The 19,996-nt window shown below is 29.0% G+C and overlaps 1 protein-coding gene across 1 annotated transcript in view; it reads right to left on the minus strand.

The window, feature by feature from the left end:
• cyst (rho guanine nucleotide exchange factor 18 cysts) overlaps positions 1 to 19,996 on the minus strand; it is a 218,426-nt gene that overhangs the window by 49,548 nt on the left and 148,882 nt on the right. The window contains 7 exon segments of the mRNA XM_067275154.1: positions 618 to 642; positions 2,740 to 2,881; positions 6,058 to 6,152; positions 12,996 to 13,156; positions 15,504 to 15,600; positions 15,603 to 15,911; positions 17,879 to 17,957. Coding sequence (XP_067131255.1) covers positions 618 to 642; positions 2,740 to 2,881; positions 6,058 to 6,152; positions 12,996 to 13,156; positions 15,504 to 15,600; positions 15,603 to 15,911; positions 17,879 to 17,957 — 908 coding nt within the window.

A 19,996-nucleotide genomic window follows, 5' to 3' on the forward strand; every position in this document is an offset into this window, starting at 1 on the left:
CGTTGTGAATAAAAACCTTTTGTGTGTTTCCATTTTGTGTTTCTTGTTGTTCTTGCGCCAATTTTGCACCTAGTGGTAAAAATTCGAACTAAATATTTTTTTGCATTTTCCTTTTCCCCATGGTCCATATAACATATATACCAAGTTTCATCGAAATACGTCCACGAGAACGGGCTCTAGACGGGTCCGAGTGGCTCGACTTTAATTATAACCACCCCATACTTCCAATACGTTCAGTTAATATCAATCTAAATCATTCTAATAAAAATACATGCAATTCTTTTTTCTCATTAAAGTATAATAGACACCATACAGATATCGACATTGCAATATCATCATTTTTCTCAAATTTACATAAATAACTTTCTCATAATTATGACATTTCTCATCTAAGATGCAAAATATAATAATAAATCTCCATAATTTAATGAAAACTATTTAAGGAAAATTTTTTGAGGAACTGAGACATTTGAATTTTTAAATATATTAAACTTGACAGAACTAAAATCTTTTAATTTCATTTATGTTTTCTTTTTGAATGTAGTTTTTTTATGTTAACAAATTGATAAATTGAGTTTTCAATTAGCAGAAAAATCTATTAACAATATATAACTTACCTATCTCTATTACATTCCCGATGATCTGGAAAAATAAACAAGAAAGTTATTAAAATGAAATGTTATGGTTTATGTAAAAGCATCTTTTTATATATTTTATTCAGTTTATTATTTTGTTAAAATATTAAAACAACTTCTACAATTAAATAATTTATGGATTTTTGTATAATTTCAATTATTGCCTTTGTAAGAATTTGTAATGTTTTATAATTTTCTTACAATCATCCTATGTTAAGTTTTTAGATCAGAAAGAAATAACTGTTAAAAATTGTACCAAATATAAGTTAACTTTATTAAAATTCTCTATTAAAAAAAAATATAACTTTTTTTCTGGAAAAAAAAAACAACTAAAGTTTCTCAATTTGCAATTTGTCCCAAAATTTCACAAATCCATCAATTTTCCTGATTTAATTACCCACAAAAGACTGGTTCCAACTATTGATTAGCGTTATTATATTGTGGGAAAAATTTGAAATTTTTCCCACAATACTAAGACCAAGGCAGTTAATACAAAGTGTAAAAACTTAATATTACTGCCAAATGAAATACAATTTTAATGAATGGCACATTCTGACGTCATCGAAGGTAGTCAAAAAGTTGCAACTGACTTCTTGGAGGTTATTTATTAGAAAAACTTTTACAATTGCCATGGAGTAATGTACTTTGACTAATACAGTATTTCTTAACCTTTCTGAGACCATAAAATACCATTTGTATACTTTTCATTATGTAGAGCATCAGCATTGTTATATTAAAAAATCAATAAGCCATTCTGTGGTTAAAGTGTGATTTTTAAAGTGAGTATTCTGTGGCTCGTCAAACGATCCATTTCGGAACTCTGTTCTTCCCGAGAAGGTCTTTGCGGTAGGTCGAAAATGTTCGAAGTGTCTGGATTTCACACTGATGAACTGATTGTGATATTTGTGAATACATTATATTTTTAATTCCATGTTTACTATTTTCACAAAACACTAAACCAATTAAGTAATAAATTTTATTGTATTGAATAAAATATAAAACATGGAATTGTCTACAAATTGTCTTACAATAAATTTGCAAAAAAAGTCTTTTTTTTTTTTCCATGGAACACTCTGGACAACTTTGTGGAATACTTGTGTTCAGCAAAATACGGGTTGAGAACCTTGAGAACCACTGAACTAATATGTAAAAAGTTTACTTACTTGAAGGAAAATATGTCTTTAAACTAGTCAGAAAATTTTAGAACAAATTATGTGATCAAAACTTAAAATTCCTAATCATTTAATATTACTTTCCTAAAGAATTTATATATTGCAGACAAGATATTTGACATTGAAAATATAATAATGTTATACATAAGTCCAGGATTATTTTAATTTGAGAAAAAAATATTTTCATAATTGAAAATCTAGGCAATACGAACAATGTTCGAGTCCTTTAAATCCTTTTCCCTCCATTCGGGAACTATAAACGGTAGACGACTTGAAGCAAAAAACTTCTTAAAATTGACAGATAAACACTATTAAAAAACTTACACATTAAAAATGAGCTTGACGTCAACCTTCTGTTATAGGCTTTGATGTCTACAAATATTTAAAAAATATATATTTAATATATTTTTAATGTTTTTAAAAATATATTAAATATATATATTATAATAAATACTTTTTTAACATCAAGGTCATTTTTAATGTGTAATTTTTTTAATAGTGTTTATCTGTCAATTTTAAGAAGTTTTTTGCTTCAAGTCATCTACCGTTTATAGTTCCCGAATGGAGCGAAAAAGATTTAAAGGACTCGAACATTGTTCGTATTGTCTAGATTTTCAATTATGAAAATATTTTTTCTCAATATAATAATGTTATTTAATACAACTGTACAATGTAGAATGTTAATTTTCAAAATTGTACTTAAATAAAATATTCTATAAAAAATATTTCAATTAGCACAAGAATTAATGAAATAGCCAAGGACAATAAACAATGTGAAGATTATTAAGTCTTCCAAAATATGAAAATATCCTGTTTGTCTAGTTATTAATAAACTGTCATGTATGATATTCTATATAAAATTAACAATTATATTACATTAAAAGTAGTAATTAATTCTTAAATTTTAAATATATTATGAAATATTTAAATACTTTTCTCTTGGATTTCTTGAGCAATTAAGATGGAAGGTGTCGATACAGATTTCTGTAAAGGGGTTCTTGGTGCCGATAACCATGCATTTGTATCAGAACATCCTATCAGGTTATTTGCACCCATAGTTTCGTCTTCTGTACACTGAAATGAATTAAAAAAAGCTTTGATTATCTTTAAATAAATGCATAAAAATCTTATAAACAACCAATCCCAAAATATTCAAATGATTAGAACTTAATTCTTAAGAACCAAGTCATTAACTTAGTTTTAAAAAACATTTATTATCTCCAAATCTATATAAAGTCATATGTTTTTTGGCTGAAAAAGTATAATCTCTAAGCAGTTCAATAAAGATAAATCAAAATATTGTATTTTTACTGATTCTTTATATTATTATTAAATTGAGAAAAGTCTGAGAGTAGGTTGTTATATAGAAAGATAATAGAAAACATATTTTACATCTTTCTAAACTAGTCTATTTTTGGTTTTCTTATTCATACAAAATGGAAAAATAAATTCTACATTTTTTATGTTTTAAATCTACCATAATTTTTCTTAACACACATAACAGACATAAAATTAAGCCACAAAAGTCGAGATAAAACACTTATTGATTAAGAATAAAATATTTTAAAAATTACTGATATATTTTCAAATAATTTATCAGAGTTTCAAGTGCTCTCAACAGATATGTGTAAACCTTTCCACAAAATACATTATCTATTAAGAATAATTATAAAAAAGCATTTCAAATAAAATATAAGATTGGAGTCAAAACAAAGAAGCAAACAAAATTTTCTTAGTATTTTCATACTTCCTACATTCACTGTTAAGGTATAAAAATTGAAAAAACATAACATACATAAAAACTAAACTACTGAAAAATCTATCATGAAACTCAAAAACTGAAACAGACAATTCGACGGGTATAAATGTAAGGAAAAAAACTTGAAAGTGGTTAAAGAAGTCAGTTTATTTATTTGTATTAAGTACTTTTGGGGATTTTCAATCCCATCTTCAAATCAACAACAATAGATGTTCTGATAATTTGAATAGAACAACCATTAATGCAAGTGGCACGCTCGGGATTTAATCTCGGGGAGCCAAGTTAAACGGACAAAAAGTTTTTAATGCAAATTCAATAAAATTCCCACCTTATGTGACTGCTCCACCTTATAAGTATCAGACTCCTTTAACCATTTTCAAGTTTTGCTTTTTGCATCTACCATAAAATTAACACATATAAATACTAGAAAAATGAATTTGTACAAAAGAAGGCCAAAAGGCCAATAACATGTATAATTATTTTCAAAAGGACATCATCTGGATATTAATTTGATAGCTGTGGGCACAATAACTAAAACAATATCATTCAATAAACAATGCAACAGAAATTTCAGTTTGGTTAACTGATTTTATATACTCAATAAATATATTCAAGGCCAGTTTCACCATTAGGCAAATCTAGGCAATTGTCTATATCACTGGTTCTCAAACTTATTTCGACCACCGCCCACTTTGAGATTAAAAAAATTCCTAGTGCTCCCATATTTTTTAACTTGCCTTTTTACATTACCATCTGTTGCGTATCTTAAAAACAGTTGCAAATATAATGTTTAAACATGCATTATTATATGGATAGGATAGATAGGGTGTGATCTATATCCTATTTCTGAGATCAAAGAATGTTTCAATGAGAGGAAATAAAACTCATACTTGATCATATTTAGAAGTATTTTTATTAACATTAAGAGAAGGCTTTGAATTTAAAACTTATCTAATGTGAAAGATGAATCTGATGTATTTCGACCAGTTTGTTAATATCGGGGTCAAATTCACTTAAAATCGGCCGTAAGTCGCCGCGTTCAGTAACTTGCAGCCGATTTCTGTTTTTAGTTAGCAACGTTGCTACAGCACTAAATCCACGTTCACACAAATACGACAATGGGAATGCTATCAGAAATCGTTGAACAACTGACCATAACTCAGGGTACAGTTGAGAGATTTGCTTCTGCAGCCAAAATTCTTGGTAGCCATTCTTGAACTTTCATTTTTAGCATATTTATGCAATAATGTTACTATAATAAGTTCATTCATGCTATAATATAAGTCAACAGTTAGAAATATTCAGGTTGTGATCTTCAATAAAAATTAAAAAATATATAGATTGTCAGCATATTATATATATTATAGTCAGATTTTTATAGATATAATTTGTCTGCCATCGCCCCTCTAGATTTCCTTAATGCCCCCTAATTTCCTTTGAGCCTTCTACTGCCCCCCTGAAAGCCTCCAGTACCCACAAGGGGGCGTTATCGCCCACTTTGAGAAACGCTGGTCTATATGCATCAGCCTTACTCATAAACAAAGAAAAAAAAAAATAGATCATTAATTAGTGTTAATTTATAAAAATTTAAAAAAAATATTCTTAATGATATTATTTTTATAAATATTTACATATATGAGTGTATGTGTGCTTGTATGAGTATAATAATGATATGATAATAATAATAATAATATGAATGTAATTGTACATAGACAATGTGTAAAAGCACCTAAATTTTCTTTGAATAGGAGCATCAAATATTCTTGTACCATCCCTGAATATATTTGGTGAGTTTTATACTGTACAGAAAATTTTACATGTTATATATTCATACAGTCTGTCTAATAGATATAAAGAAGTAAGTAAAAAATATCTATTTACTGAACATTTTAAAATTTATAGTCATACTTGTCTCATATAAATTCGATTATATATTTTCTTCAATATATTTTAATGCAAAAATTAAAAATAATCCTTTAAGAGACTGAAAGCATTTCTACCAAATTATTTAAAATATTAGCAGAATTTAATTTTCTTTTCTTTTATTTCTCAAAAATACCTTAGATAATGTAATTCCTCGAGCATGCATTTTTTAATTATAGGGCATATAAATAATGGAGAAAAATTCTGCATCAGCAACTTATTTATTTATTTTAAAGAAATTTATATCTGGGTATCAGAAAGGATTTACTTTATGAAGGATCAGAAGAGATTATAATTAATGCTCAAATAAATAGTTGAAAGTTTAATTTATAGTTACAGTAGTACATGACAGCAGTTTTATTTCATTTTTTCTCCCAACTCATATTTTCAAACAAGAAAGTTTCTCAATTTTAATATTTACGGCCAGATTAAAAACTGCAGTTTATATTTTTTCTTGTATAAGTGAAAATATTTCCAAATTGAATTTTTTTAGACAAAAAATAGTATCAAAAATAAAATAAAAATTATTATTAATAATTGCTTTACAAAATGTGTTTTGTTTACTTACAGAATGAACATCAGAATTAATATCTGTCAAACTGTGAACGGCCATAGTTCCTCTATCGCCGACCAGCGAACGAAAGACATCGTCACCACTGCCAGCTATTAAAATTTAAAAATTTATATTTATATTCGTGCATATACTCGTATACAATATCCAATTATTAAAATAATATAAAATTTTCCATTATTATTTCGTAAAATAATTTGCATTTATAATAATTTCTGCTAAGAGAGACAAATGCTATATCATTTATTGACAAATTATAAGAATATTACTCGTTATTAACAACATTATTAGTTAACATTTAAAACATATTTACATTATTTATATAACTAAATATTAAAATAACCTTCTTATTAAAACAAAGTTTAATTTGAATCATAAACACATAATATATTTACAGAAGTCTGTGAAATTAAAATTTTTAAACTTCTTACTTAGTAACATATTTAATTAAATTCAAGGAGTTAAATTAAATAAATCACTGAACAAAGCTACAGTAAATTTATTCTTCTATGAAATAATTTTATACAATCAATTTTTATTTTAACTATTCAATGTAAGATTCCTTAAAGAATATAATTTTTAAATTAAATTTGAGTCAATCTTTCCAGAAAAAATAAATAATCAAAAATATTTTTATCTATTTATTTAATACATTAAAAAAATCAGAGTTTACACATAAAAGTTTGTTTATAAGTAAATAAAAATAACAAAAAAAAGCTTTTTAACATTTTTCTACATTTTTCAATACCTCTATGAATTAAAATACATGAATTTTTATTAAAATAATTAATAAATTATACTTGATAATTTAATCCATTACTTAACTTTGGATCAGTACATTATTTACATCCTTGTAATATACAATTTCAATATACTAACGAGTATATTGAAACTGTAATTTTCTCACACCCACTTTCTTAGTTTTGTTTAAGAGCTGAGAGTGAATAATATGTACACATTTCTAATGAATGCAGAAAGTAAACTAGCAGCAAAATCTTATTGCTAGAAAAATTTCAAAATATTTCTTCATTAGAGAAGATAAATGGCTAATCTGGTAAAATTCTTGGAACTTAGAACATGCTCCTCGTGGAACTTATATTATTGATCGCTTTAAAGTGCACCCAGAAGACGAAGGTGTACCAGAGGACTAGTACTAACGTGGACAGGTAAGAAAGATTTTAATTTATGTTTATTGAAAGCAAGACAAACTTGGCCAAGATCCAAAAGTAAAGGAGAGGAAAATTTAATAAAAACCATTTGCATTTTAATTCTGCAATAATGTTTTAATTCAATGAAATATAAGTAAATTCCCACATTTATGACTTCCTAATACTAAATTATAAATTGCTATTTATAAATATATTATACAGTAATTATTTTGGTATGTTATCGGTTAAGTATCATATTTTGTAAATAAATAAGAAGTATTGTGGTCTAGCATCCATTGTTTCTTTTCTTTATTACCCCTTTCTATCTTCCATTCTAGTGCTAATAGCTAACCTATTTGGTGTATTGGTTCCCTGGACGATAACGATTGATTCGGATCGATCTGTGACTAAAACTGCAAAGGGTTCGACCCGTGGACCGGTAGTGATAAACCGGATGTCGAGCAAGGATGTCTTTTTGTTTTGGTTAAAATGAGAAAAACTCTAAAAGTGATCTGTGTTAAGGAACCCAGAAAGGAGAAGGACCAACTGTTAGCAGAAGAAAAGGGGATAAAGTAAAAAAACAAGAAGAAACAATTGTTTGTTCAAAAGAAAATTTTGTTTTCCCAAGTTTATTCTTTGGTTTCAACAAAACACTTGTAATGGATCAAGTCTAGAAATTTTCTGTTTTGAATTCTGTTTCATATAAATAAACTGTAGACATAATATACATACATAGTTTATATTTTTATATTGTCTGCTGCCATATCTAATATTTTTATCTGGATATGTACAGTACTTAAGTATGTTTCTTTATCAAAGAACCTAAACATATTAGTCCTGAATCCACAGTTCACATTGAGAATTACACCACATTAATTATTATTTACATTATTTTTTTATTATTCCTGCTTTTAAAAGAAACAGAAAAAGACATGAAAACAATCAAAGCAAACTAATTACAACTGTTCATTATACTAAAATGTATGCAGTTCTTATATGATTACTTTTTCATTATGAATGAATATGGCTCTATAATTTTAGACAATAGTTAAACAATGATAAAATTTATTTTTTTATTTAATGAGAGAAACATTTTAAAAAAATAATTTAATAATTGTTTATTTTGAATTTTATGAATATAATCTATATATTCTAACTTAGAACAGGACTTAAAGAAAGTAATCAAAAAAAACATCGGAAATACCATCAACTTATTGGCTTTTGCAGATGACATTGTCATCAAAACCAACAACAAAAATGCTCGGGAAAAACTCCCAGAACCCATATGCATAGTCTACATAACTACTATTACAGTCAAACCTGTTTTTATGCGGGGGATAGCGACCGCATTAAAAAAAACGCATTTAAAAAAATCTCACGAAACTTCACGAATGGCTGTAAATAATAGTTTTCGCAACACAATTAAAAAAATATTTTTTTTGTGCGGTCAACAGGGACCGCATAAAAAAAGTCTCACATAGAAAATAACTCAAAACCGTACGAAATAGAATTTATTGACAACAGATGTCAGCACTTGACTGCATCGTCTGGTCTATCGTCTGTTTTACATATTTTTGTCCAGGTGGTGTTTTGTTGACTTAAAAAGTAAATTATTTCATTTTTCGCATATTCATGCAATAATATTACTATAATAAGTGCATTTATGCTATAATAAGTTTATTTAGCTATAATAAGTCAACGTAAGACATGACGAATCGCACGAGACTAGTCGCCAACTATACCGCACAAATTAAAAATTCGCATTAAAAAAATCGCACAAATAAAAATCGCACATAAAAAGAGCGCATAAAAACAGGTTTGACTGTATTGAAATCAGTCCAGATAAAGATCAAGACTTGAATGAAAATATGATATTACTGCTAACTTAAAATAATTACGTTATGGAGAGGAAATGGCAACAAATACAGGCAGATGAAGACAGATTGTGAATGAGGCCAAAAAGCACCCACAGTTTGAGTAGCCCTGGAAGTGAATAAGTAAGCATGTGCAACTAAAAAGGAGAAAAAATAGTCTTTTTGATTTATTTATCACCAAAATACTGAGGTTTTCTTCATTTTATGTTAATATTTGTAGTGTACATTGATTGATATAAATAACACTTACGTTAAACCTGGTAACCGAAGTGGTTGTGTTATAAGATAGCTAACGTTTTTGAGGCCGCTTCTGGGCTCTTCTTCAGGCCTTTTGTGTAAATAATAAGCCGGACAATGAAAATCAAATATTTTCTTTTGAAAAGTTTACCATTCAAATCATGACATGTGGAAACCTTCCAGGAGATTTAAAATGAAATGAGTAATGATTTGTGTAAAGCACATGCACTCCTTATTAATGTCAATGGGAATTTTAAATATTATTATCTAGCAGGATCTGCCAGGCTGTTGAAAGGGCCATCTCTTCTTTAAAATTGATGCACGAGGCGTTACGTCCTGCTCTAAATATTTCCGTAGCCTCCAAGAATTTGAGATGTTCGGAGTGGTTAGTAGTGAGGATAATGTGCACAGCGTCAAAGTCCGCCGTGATGTCCCGATCGGTGGCATATGTTGAGAGAGCAATTATAGTCCTGTTGTGTTGTATGTCAACTTTATGTTCTTTAATCCTTATCCCCAATGTACGTTTGATGGAGCCAATATAAACCCTATCTCTGTCAAATCTGCGGTCTCTGAGCGGGACGGTGTATATTCCAGTAGTCTGACTGGGTTTGGAGGATCTTTTCTGTTACGTAGTATTTGGAAAATAGTTTGGCATCTTCTGTATGCTATATTGACCCGACGTCTCTTGGCTATCATGGTATATAATGATTTTAAATGTGAATTAAATGTGATGGGGATCCTTTCTGTATTTTCTTCTTGATAATTTATCTGTCTTTCCGTCGGATTGTTGTATGCTTCCCGGCTACTTCTGTATCGTTTACATAATCCACGTACAGGGTTGGTGTACCCGTGGGCTACTGCTATCCCTTCTATATGTTTGCTTTCCCGAGTTAGTGCCCGGAGAGAGGACGAATGTGTGAAAGCTCTCCTAAACTAAAGCCCTGAAGACTGCTACTTTGTACTGAAACGGATCACAGGATCCTATATTTTTTGATTATATCAAATATTAAAGTTATATATAAAAGCAAAATGCAGTTAATGTAGAAACATTATTAAAATAAAAACTTTACATAAATTGTGATTTATAAATCAATCTAAAGTAGTTTAACTTAGAATAAATTTGATTACATTTATTTTAAAAATAATTAAATCAAGAATTAAATGTAATGACTTTCTAAAAAGAATGCAAGCATTTTTCATTTCAGCAATTTGAAGTAATTAAACTATAAATGTTTAAATGCAGAAATATAAATAATGAATTTATTAATAGAGCTGTTTTCAATCAATACTTAGTAATGTTTGGTTACGTAACAGAGACAAAAACTGTTATTGGGTGTACTATAGATTACTCCCTATGGAATTTCAGGACTTTGATTATATATTTGAACTCAGGGGACTGAAATGAGTTCAACGGTACCCGATTTTTGGACCGGAGACGAAAAATAAAAAAGTTATCATACTTTTTCAGTTACCATACTTTTTTAATGCTCTCATGCAGACGGCACCGTAGTTGCTAGTATTGCCATCTTGCGGTAAAGTCTGCAAACCATGACGTCAGACTACGGTCATCTTCCGGAGGGTAAACACGCGATACGAGAGTGGAGAGAGCGACACGACTTCCGATCATCGTGCGATCGCAAACACGGCGGCCGTTCCCACTGTTCGTGCTCCCGACTGACCTCTCGTATAAGAGCCACCACACGCCGCCATGTGCTAAGCTAGTGATCGATTCACGGTAGTTCTTGAACAAAGTAAAAAAAGGGGGGAAACATCTACTAAAGGCAATTTTAACGGCAAGCACGCGACTCCCGATTGCGATAGCGAGGCCACTTAGCGGAGAGCGACGCGACTCCCTATCATCGTGCGATCGCCGGGAAAAAGTATGATAACTTTTTTATTTTTCGTCTCCGGTCCAAAAATAGGGTACCGTTGAACTCGTTTCGGTCCCCTGAGTTCAAATATATAATCAAAGTCCTGAAATTCCATAGGGAGTAATCTATAGTACACCCCTGTTATTTATTTATTTTTATTTCTGTATTGGTTAGCAACAATGATTAAACCCTGCGATGGAAAATATTTCTACTAATAAACATGTTACTTTGGTTCCTGAATTGGAAAGTTTAATAGTCATAAAAAATTGTAACAATTAAAAGAGTCATGCTTTTAGGCAAGTAATTTGCATATATATACATTTATTATATTAGCCTACTATATGCATTTCAAAAATATTATTATTGAGTTAAAAAACTCTAATTACATCAAATTTATTTTAAATAAATTGTTTTGCATATTAATTTAAAATTATGTAAATCATTTATTATTCAATGATATACTTATTCATAATTTAATATCCAAAAAATAAGTTCCTGCAGTATATACAATAGACTCTGCATATTGGCAATTGTTAACAATTATTATTGCCAGACATAGCAATGTTTAATGCACCAATTAATAATTATTTGCTTAGCAAAACATATTAAATTTATTCAAACCCAAAAATGTCTGAATGGCTCAATGTGAAAATAATCAAAAAGTCAGAAAATATGAAAAAAGTCACTTGTGATAGAGCATAGAATGCACCAAAATCACAAATTTTTCCACAGGCTTTATTGATGTAGTGTTTTTGGCAGGAAATTTCAGAAGTAGATGTTGCTATGGCAACTCAGAAGCCAAGGTAAGGTTGTACCCATTTGATAAGTAAATTATTTTTTCTTGCATTTGCTTGGTGCCTGGTTGTCGTTTCACAATTTCATTAATGGCCATCGTCATCCGTAGTAATACATCACGATGTATGATTATTGACAATGTATAACTTGTATAGGGACCGACGAGAGACAAAATGGTCCGGAATGTGTTCCCCGTATAAAATGAATCGATAAATGTTGACAATTTCCTAATCAAGCCATAATTCCAATCCCGGTGTAATAAATCTAATATTACTGCGAATGATGATGGCTGTTAACGAAACTGTAAATTATTTTTGCTTTATTCCTTGGTTTTAATACATTTGATGCAACTTTCAAAACAAAAACTAAACTAATGACAAACAGTTGCACACTGCAACAGCTGATGATCTGAGTGATCCATTTTAAATACATTCTAAATTTTTCTTCTTTGAAGAAGGTCATTAAAAACGACCAAAAACAATAAAGTGTAATTAAAAATATACTGCACATAAAGGTATTAGTGTGAAATTAGTAGCATTGCTTTTGAATTCCTTTTGCTCAATAAAACTATTTGCATAGCAAGCGTGAGTTTTTCTAAAGAATTAAACATTAAAAAAATAATTATTATTATAATTAATAAATTTTCAACTTAAATAATTTTTAATTGTTTACTGTCCTTTCACTGTTAGAGTCAATAAAACCAGTATTTCCTGTAATTATAGCCTTATTTACCCAATCCTTTTAACGTTATAATTTGGTTATTGTTATCAGTTTGAGCAAGACCAAAAGTGATTAAAGAAAAATAAATCTACCGTAATAAATAACTGAGAAATTTCATTATGATAATTTGGATAATTTTCAAATATTTACAAAACGTCTTTTATATAAATTGTTTTATTGTTGTAAAAATAACTTCAGTTACAATTTATTGAGTTTTTATAAAAGTTAAACAATACAATTAATATAATTAAAAAAAAATAATCTAATTTTTTGTAATAAAAATAATATACCTGAAAAGCTACGTTGTTTCTCCTTCAGACTATCATTACTAGATGATACTACTCCATTAGTAGAAGAAGGTAAACAAGTATGTGTGGGAGATAATGGAAGGTCTCGTGCATCGTAAAACGTATTGTCGTCCGTGTCGGATTCCAGACTGCTTAGACTCCAACTGTATTTTATAAATGAATATTAATTTCCATTTTATAACTTTTTATATTTTATATTATTTCAATAACAATTTTAAAAAGTTTAAACTAAAACAAAAGTAACTGTACTGTGGTATCTATAGTGAAAAGCAAAAGAATTGGATATTTCCAATTCTTCCAAAATTCGGTAACATTTGACTACAATCATTGCTAAATTTTGGATAAAACTTTTGAAAGTATGAATTGTAGACTGATTGAATTATATACACAGACAAGTCTTTCAACAATCAAATTACTGATAGGAATATAATCTAAAAGAATTTTCAAATAAAAAAGATATTTTATTATATTACTGCAAACAGAATTTAGTTAATCTTCAATAAACAAGATTCTTAGAATAAAAATGAAGCATTCCATCAACTTGTCGAGAGAGAGATTTAGGTAGATAAGTTACGCTATCGACTTCTATTATCCTATTATTAAGGATTTCTCTCGAAATGAATTTAACAATAAATAACCAATCTGTTAAGCCAAGAAAATCCACCAGAAATGTTAAACAATAAAACAGATAAATTTCTATCCTAATATGTTTAAAAAGCAGACGAGCTGCACGAATAATACTTAGAAGTAACATAATTCAAAGTTCATTTTAATTGTTTTAATTTTATGTGTAATTAATTGTCCAATTAAAAATCTGCATATTATTTTAAAATGTATATTGTATATTTTATCGGTCTACAATTTTTCAAATTGCAGACCTACAAATTCCCACCGTCGTAAGTTGCCCGTCCGTCTTTCTTTAATCTCGAGAGGGGAGTTAGACGAAAGACGAGATCGGATACGGAATCCTCGGGGCAGGAGACCCCAATTAACTATATACGAACTTCCGACGCAAACCGGAAGTCACGTTATTTCGATTCGAAAATTTTTCCCTGCAGGGAGTTAGATAGACGACGAGCACAACTCTATTGCTAGCAGGAAAAGTATGAAGTACAGGAACAAGACAACTACTACTAATTTGAGTGGAGAGCATATATTTTAAATTAAACATAAATTAAAAATGCAGCCAGTCATTGTGATGATGTTATAAATTTATATTGTATAAAAAATTTTAACAAAATAGTTTTACAAATCCATTTTTCTTAATATTAACTTAAATAAAGGTATATATATAAAAGAGTGAGCAACCGAAGCAAAATAAACCATAGAAAACTAAATGTAAAATGTTCTTAATACTTGTATCTCAAAATATATATTAAGTGTTATAACATAACGTGTAAAATATTAAGCCGAGTTTAATAAATTAAAAAACTATTTTTATCAATAAATAAAAGTCTGATAAATCATTGATTATTTTAAAGGAAAAAAATTTTAAGTATACAATATTATATAAAGCTAATATGATATAGAGTTTGCATGGAAATAAGATTTTTGATGCAATAAAAAAATTCATCCCATGTTTGTTTATGACAAAAGTATTGAAACTGTTTGTCAAATTCCTTCTAAACTAGGGAAGTTGACAACAGTTTCAATACTTTTGGGATTAAGATTTGTATCTGTAGCTCTATTATAAACTGCATAAACTATCAAAAGTATAGATAGAAAGAGATAAATTACAGCAAACATTCATTATAACAAATATGTTATTGCCTATTATAGTAGTTTATTGCTTGTTCTAGACATACACTTTATTTTGACTTCCAAATAAAGACAGATCGATATAAGACAATGATAATGATAATATTCCATTTTTATATTCATTTATTTGCATTTGTTTGTTTGTAGCATATTTTTGAAGACAGTCAGAGACTGTCTTCAAAAATATGCTACAAACAAAACTTGTAACTTAGTTAAAATTAAGTGTTTGACTTAAATTAAAACTGAGAGTGTCTGTTTTGAATTCTGAAAAAAATTATTACTGTTATAAAAAGATGAAAATTGTTGATGGCAAGTTCTAAACAAATAATATTAATTTTATTTTTATAAAAATAAGAATAAAATAGTGTTAATGTTATATAAATTTTATTGTTATCTGTTATTCATTTTTACTATTAAAAATGTGAATTATATTATCATATTATATATACCTGCATACATAATTTTTTGTTATATTTAGACTAAATACTTAATAATATATACATATATGTGAATTTAACAGATTTGGATAATCTAGAATAAAAATCGAGTAAATTACGAGTTATTTATACTTCAAACGATACAATCTGAAAAGTTCCTAATAAAATATATAACCTTATTTCAGTTTTATTACTGTTTATCATATTTTTTTCTTCCTAATTTTATATTTATTTTAAAATTATAATTAAACAATCGCAACAAAGTTATGTAAAATAAATGTTAAATTTTAAATACCTTTTATGAATGTGGAGATTTTCTTCTTTTGGATTATTTTGCGTATTAGACAGAAGGGAAGACCAACTCTGCCGTCTAACTAATTCCTTGTAACCGGTTTACGGGCGCACCTCCGAGCCGAAGTCCCTCCTATACGGCTTCCCCGTTCTTCGATCTGCACGTCGGCGGGCAAACTGCCGAGGGAACGTTTTCCGTCGCCGTCCGCATTCAAAAACTCTTGAGAATTCGAAGGGGTGATGTCGTTGACGCGAATCTTCACCGTGTTATCCATCGTTTTCCCTTCCCGAACTTTACATCCATTAGCACCAGAATTTGAAGAAAGTGTTCTTTTTCTCTGAGGTAAATCACATATTGTTGCAGTCGAAACATTTATCCTTTCTTCTCTTATAAACCTTTCATTATTATTACCTAAATTATATATATATACACACGTATTAAAACAATTCTACAATATTAGAAAATAAAAATAATACTTTCAAAATGCATTTTACATACAGTTTTATTTATTCAATATTTATTGAATTAATAAATATAAAATCAGATTTATCGAAATTATTTGATAACATAGTAATGCTCCTTAACCATATAAATGACAATAAAAGTGTTTGGTTTATCTCACACCATTAAAACATCAACTGGATAACAAAACAGTGATAAATTACACGATAAATTTAATTTCAAATAAAAAATCTTTGATATTTTTGTGGAATAGTCTTTTGTTACTTCAATCTCGCTTCTAAACAGACATTAACCCACTATTCCGAAAGATTTAGATCCGGGTGGAACTTCAGAAAATTTTATTGGTGGCTCGACGTAAATATTCGACGACTTCTCTAATTCTCCAGCCACCTCTACCGTAAGCCCGATCAAATCCACGACGAATGCGAGAAAACTATTTATCCATTGTCCATAAGTCGGAAAATGATTTTTTTAAATGTAACTTAGCTTTTTGAATGCTTTAATTAATTTCATTTTAATTAAAAAAAATTATTTAAAAAATTTTAGTCATAGATTGATTGGCCATCACGACGTTTGACAAATGGGTCCAACGATCTTATATCGTCAGGCAGGAGTCAGGCAGTCCAGTGGTAAGTGCCCATAATTAATAGTTTCGAGAACTCGACGCCAGTTAGTAAGACGAAAGTTTTACGTTATCCCAAAGGAATTCAAGCTTATTTGTTAAAGTGCAAGATCTAAACAATTAATTAATCGACGAAACAAACAGTTTAAGAAAATATATCGGTGCTATAAATGCAATATTTTTAAATTTTAAACTCATATACGTTCGACTTAAGCAAATTCAAATTCTGTCTTTTTTAAATGTTCCGACAAAGCTGGAGCGAAACAAGAGAAAACACTCATTAAATATTTTAATTCTAATTTTGTGTATTGTTGGTAATGCGAAATTTACGAAACTTAACAAACATCTCGCATACGTAAGAAAAATTCATAACTTTATTAAATAATGCATTTTGGATGTAGGTAACTTACTACTCTATGAAGTTATTGAATATTTAATTATTCACAATTAGATTATCTAACATCAGTTAATTACTCTAATTGTGAATAACTTGAATTTGTTAACTTAATTAAAAGAACATCTTGTTTAAATTTGAAGAGAATTCTATTATAAAATTATTATAGTATATTATTGTAAAAACGAGCCGAAGATAGGCGAAAAACGTTTGGCCAGAAACTAATTTATCGAGGAAAATTTTAGTATTTTATTTTTTAAAATATGACATCATCTTTAAAATCATAAGGCTTCAAATTCCTCTTTATCATTTCTAAAGTAAATCGAAACTGGTCACTTCTGTTCAAAGAAAGTAACGGTTTCGATCCGTATTTCTACAGAAGTTCGTTTGTCGAAGACGCCGGCTAGAATAAAACGAATGCCAAGACCGAGATTCCCATATTAATATCCATTTTCCTAAGAGTAAAGTTATAGTTAATTGAGCAAAGGCCGAAACATTTCCATTTAAAATTTTCTTCTTCCTAAGTGAATTTTTTGAAACCGCATAAAATTATATTTTCGTGGAATTTAGAAAAATATATTTTAACTATTTAATATTAGTTTCAAAATAAACTCCTTATTTGTTTTTCTTCTTCTAGCCGATTATTAATTATTCCAGTCTTCGGAATTTGAAAAGCAAAAAATTTCCTCGTTTTGCAAATAAACTCAAAAATGCGGGAAAAATTATAATTTATGTATAATTTCCCATTTTCGGTTAAAATTTACGACCAAATGCTATTTTAAATAAATATTCCGTTAAACCAATTTAATTTACCGCATATTACGTCCCCGGAAACATTATTTATGAAACATATAATAACAGAAATTCAAATTTTGCGTAATACGTAATTTAAACGCTTACCGTTTCCCGTATTGTCGGCCACGAGAGGAAGAGAAGGACAAGAGCTGCTCAATCTACTTCGACCCTCCTTATGCCATCCCTGTAAAATAAATTCAAATTTGTAAATAAAGATTTTTTTTTAAATTTGTTTATAGTAGAATTATGATAAGAAAAAGCATCCTTTAACTACTTATTCTTCAAACAGTCAGTTCTTAGTAAAGCTTTTTAACAATTAAATAAGCTTCAAAATTTATTTTCAAATCTCATTCTTACGTATCAAACTTAAAATTTAAGTTTTCAAAAAAAAAAAAAAAACAATTGTTTCTTAAAGTGTTTCAAAGCTTCCGTTTGAGTTGATAATTGATTTTGGAAAAAAAATGAAGAGAAATACATTTTGACTTCTTTCCGAAAGCTAATTGTTAATTTTAAATTTAACAAAAACTAAATTAAAAGAAATCATTTTTAGAATTATAATGCTTACAGATGTTTTATTTCTTTAAAAAAACAATAATAGTAACGTTATTTTTAATTTAAAAAATCCTTTTTTTTCGTCTTTTACTAATACAAAGTGTCAACTTCAATTTCTCAACAGCACCTAACACGAATTCCGTTTCTTAATTATACCAGAATACGCCGTTATAATTATCAACCGATTTAGTGTATCGTATACTCGAGAAATGCCGATACTTTCACAAATTAAATTCCGTTTAAAATTACGACTTAATGACATTTTTATGCACGGATTTAATTTTAATACATCTACAAAAAATAAGCGCGTATTTAATGAAAATTTTAATCAGCGTTTTATTAAGAAATGTTTTATACCCATTTTAACGGGGGGATATTCTCTTACCGCTTTAAGGCTTCTAAATCTTTACCAGTCCGGGATTCAATACCAGAAGTGCTAGAGGATCCCGGGACAAAGTGGATTTGACGCAGAATCCTCTAGTAAGGAATTTGTGTTAAGGCACGATTTCTCATTCCCCACTCGCTTCAAATTTGTTCGAAGCGAAGTATATAAAATTAGGATGTGTGGTAGAGCGAATTGCGCGGTATAACACGTAACAAATCAAATCTAATTTATGGACCCGAGCCGTACGCATTACATTTGTTATTGGCAATAAGCTTCGATCACGCGCATTAATTATAAATTCACGATTTTATCCGATTCGAGTTAAGAGAAATGATCGATTGGATGCATTTAATAGCGGGAGCAAAGACAATCGCGAAATCCCTTATAGAGACAATTCTCGACACAGAATTGTTCGACAATATTTTATTTTATCCTCACCAATATCGTAAATATAATATAAGGAATTTTTTCGCGTGTAATATGACCTCGAAGCAAACTCCTCCCTTCGGGCATTTTGAACGGCAAAGAATTTAGTACTTCATCAAATACTTAACCCTTCTTTACACCGGGAGGAATGGTGGAAAAGATTAATCGAATCAAACGAAAATACACAATCCCATGCATAAAATTTGTTGAAAATCGATTGGTCGAAATAATTAAAGCAGTTCTTTGATACAATATTTATTCGTATTAACTTTTCAGACGGGCGCGCATTAATTCGTGAAATTTTACGAGGAGAACACCGGGGAATTTTAAATAAAAATGTAAATTATGCGTATCGATTGCCACCGGAAGACGCGACTTCAAAAATATCTAAAGTTTCCAAAATCGATTAAGACGACGGAAAAATTCTTAAGACAATTTATAAATTTCCGTACGGAAACCATTTTACACTTATAAATCCACGAGTCGAATAGGTATTTTCGGCATTACTTCGGCGCAGAAATTAATAAACTCGTCTACAAATACCAGCTATTTGTCCAACTTAGAAAAGAGATTAATTACGTGTTGGCTCCCGAAGAAATGCGAACCCGCGACACGGAGAAGACCACAATGCGCGTGGTTTTCGCTCAAACAATAAAAATATTAAGCCCGATATTTACGGAAAATGTGTATAAACTCGTATTTTGTCTACGGACACGTCGGTCCGAGAAGATTCTCGATAGATCGCTCCAATCGACTACTACTCACCCAGACAATTCGAAGGAATTTTTCATAGAAAATCTTTGCCATCTTAACAATAAAAAGCAATTTTTATCGGATGAAAAAATAATTAAGATCCAAAA

The sequence above is a fragment of the Centruroides vittatus genome, unplaced genomic scaffold, assembly GCF_030686945.1.
Source record: "Centruroides vittatus isolate TY-2023 unplaced genomic scaffold, ASM3068694v2 contig_596, whole genome shotgun sequence".
Taxonomy (NCBI): Eukaryota; Metazoa; Arthropoda; class Arachnida; order Scorpiones; family Buthidae; genus Centruroides; species Centruroides vittatus.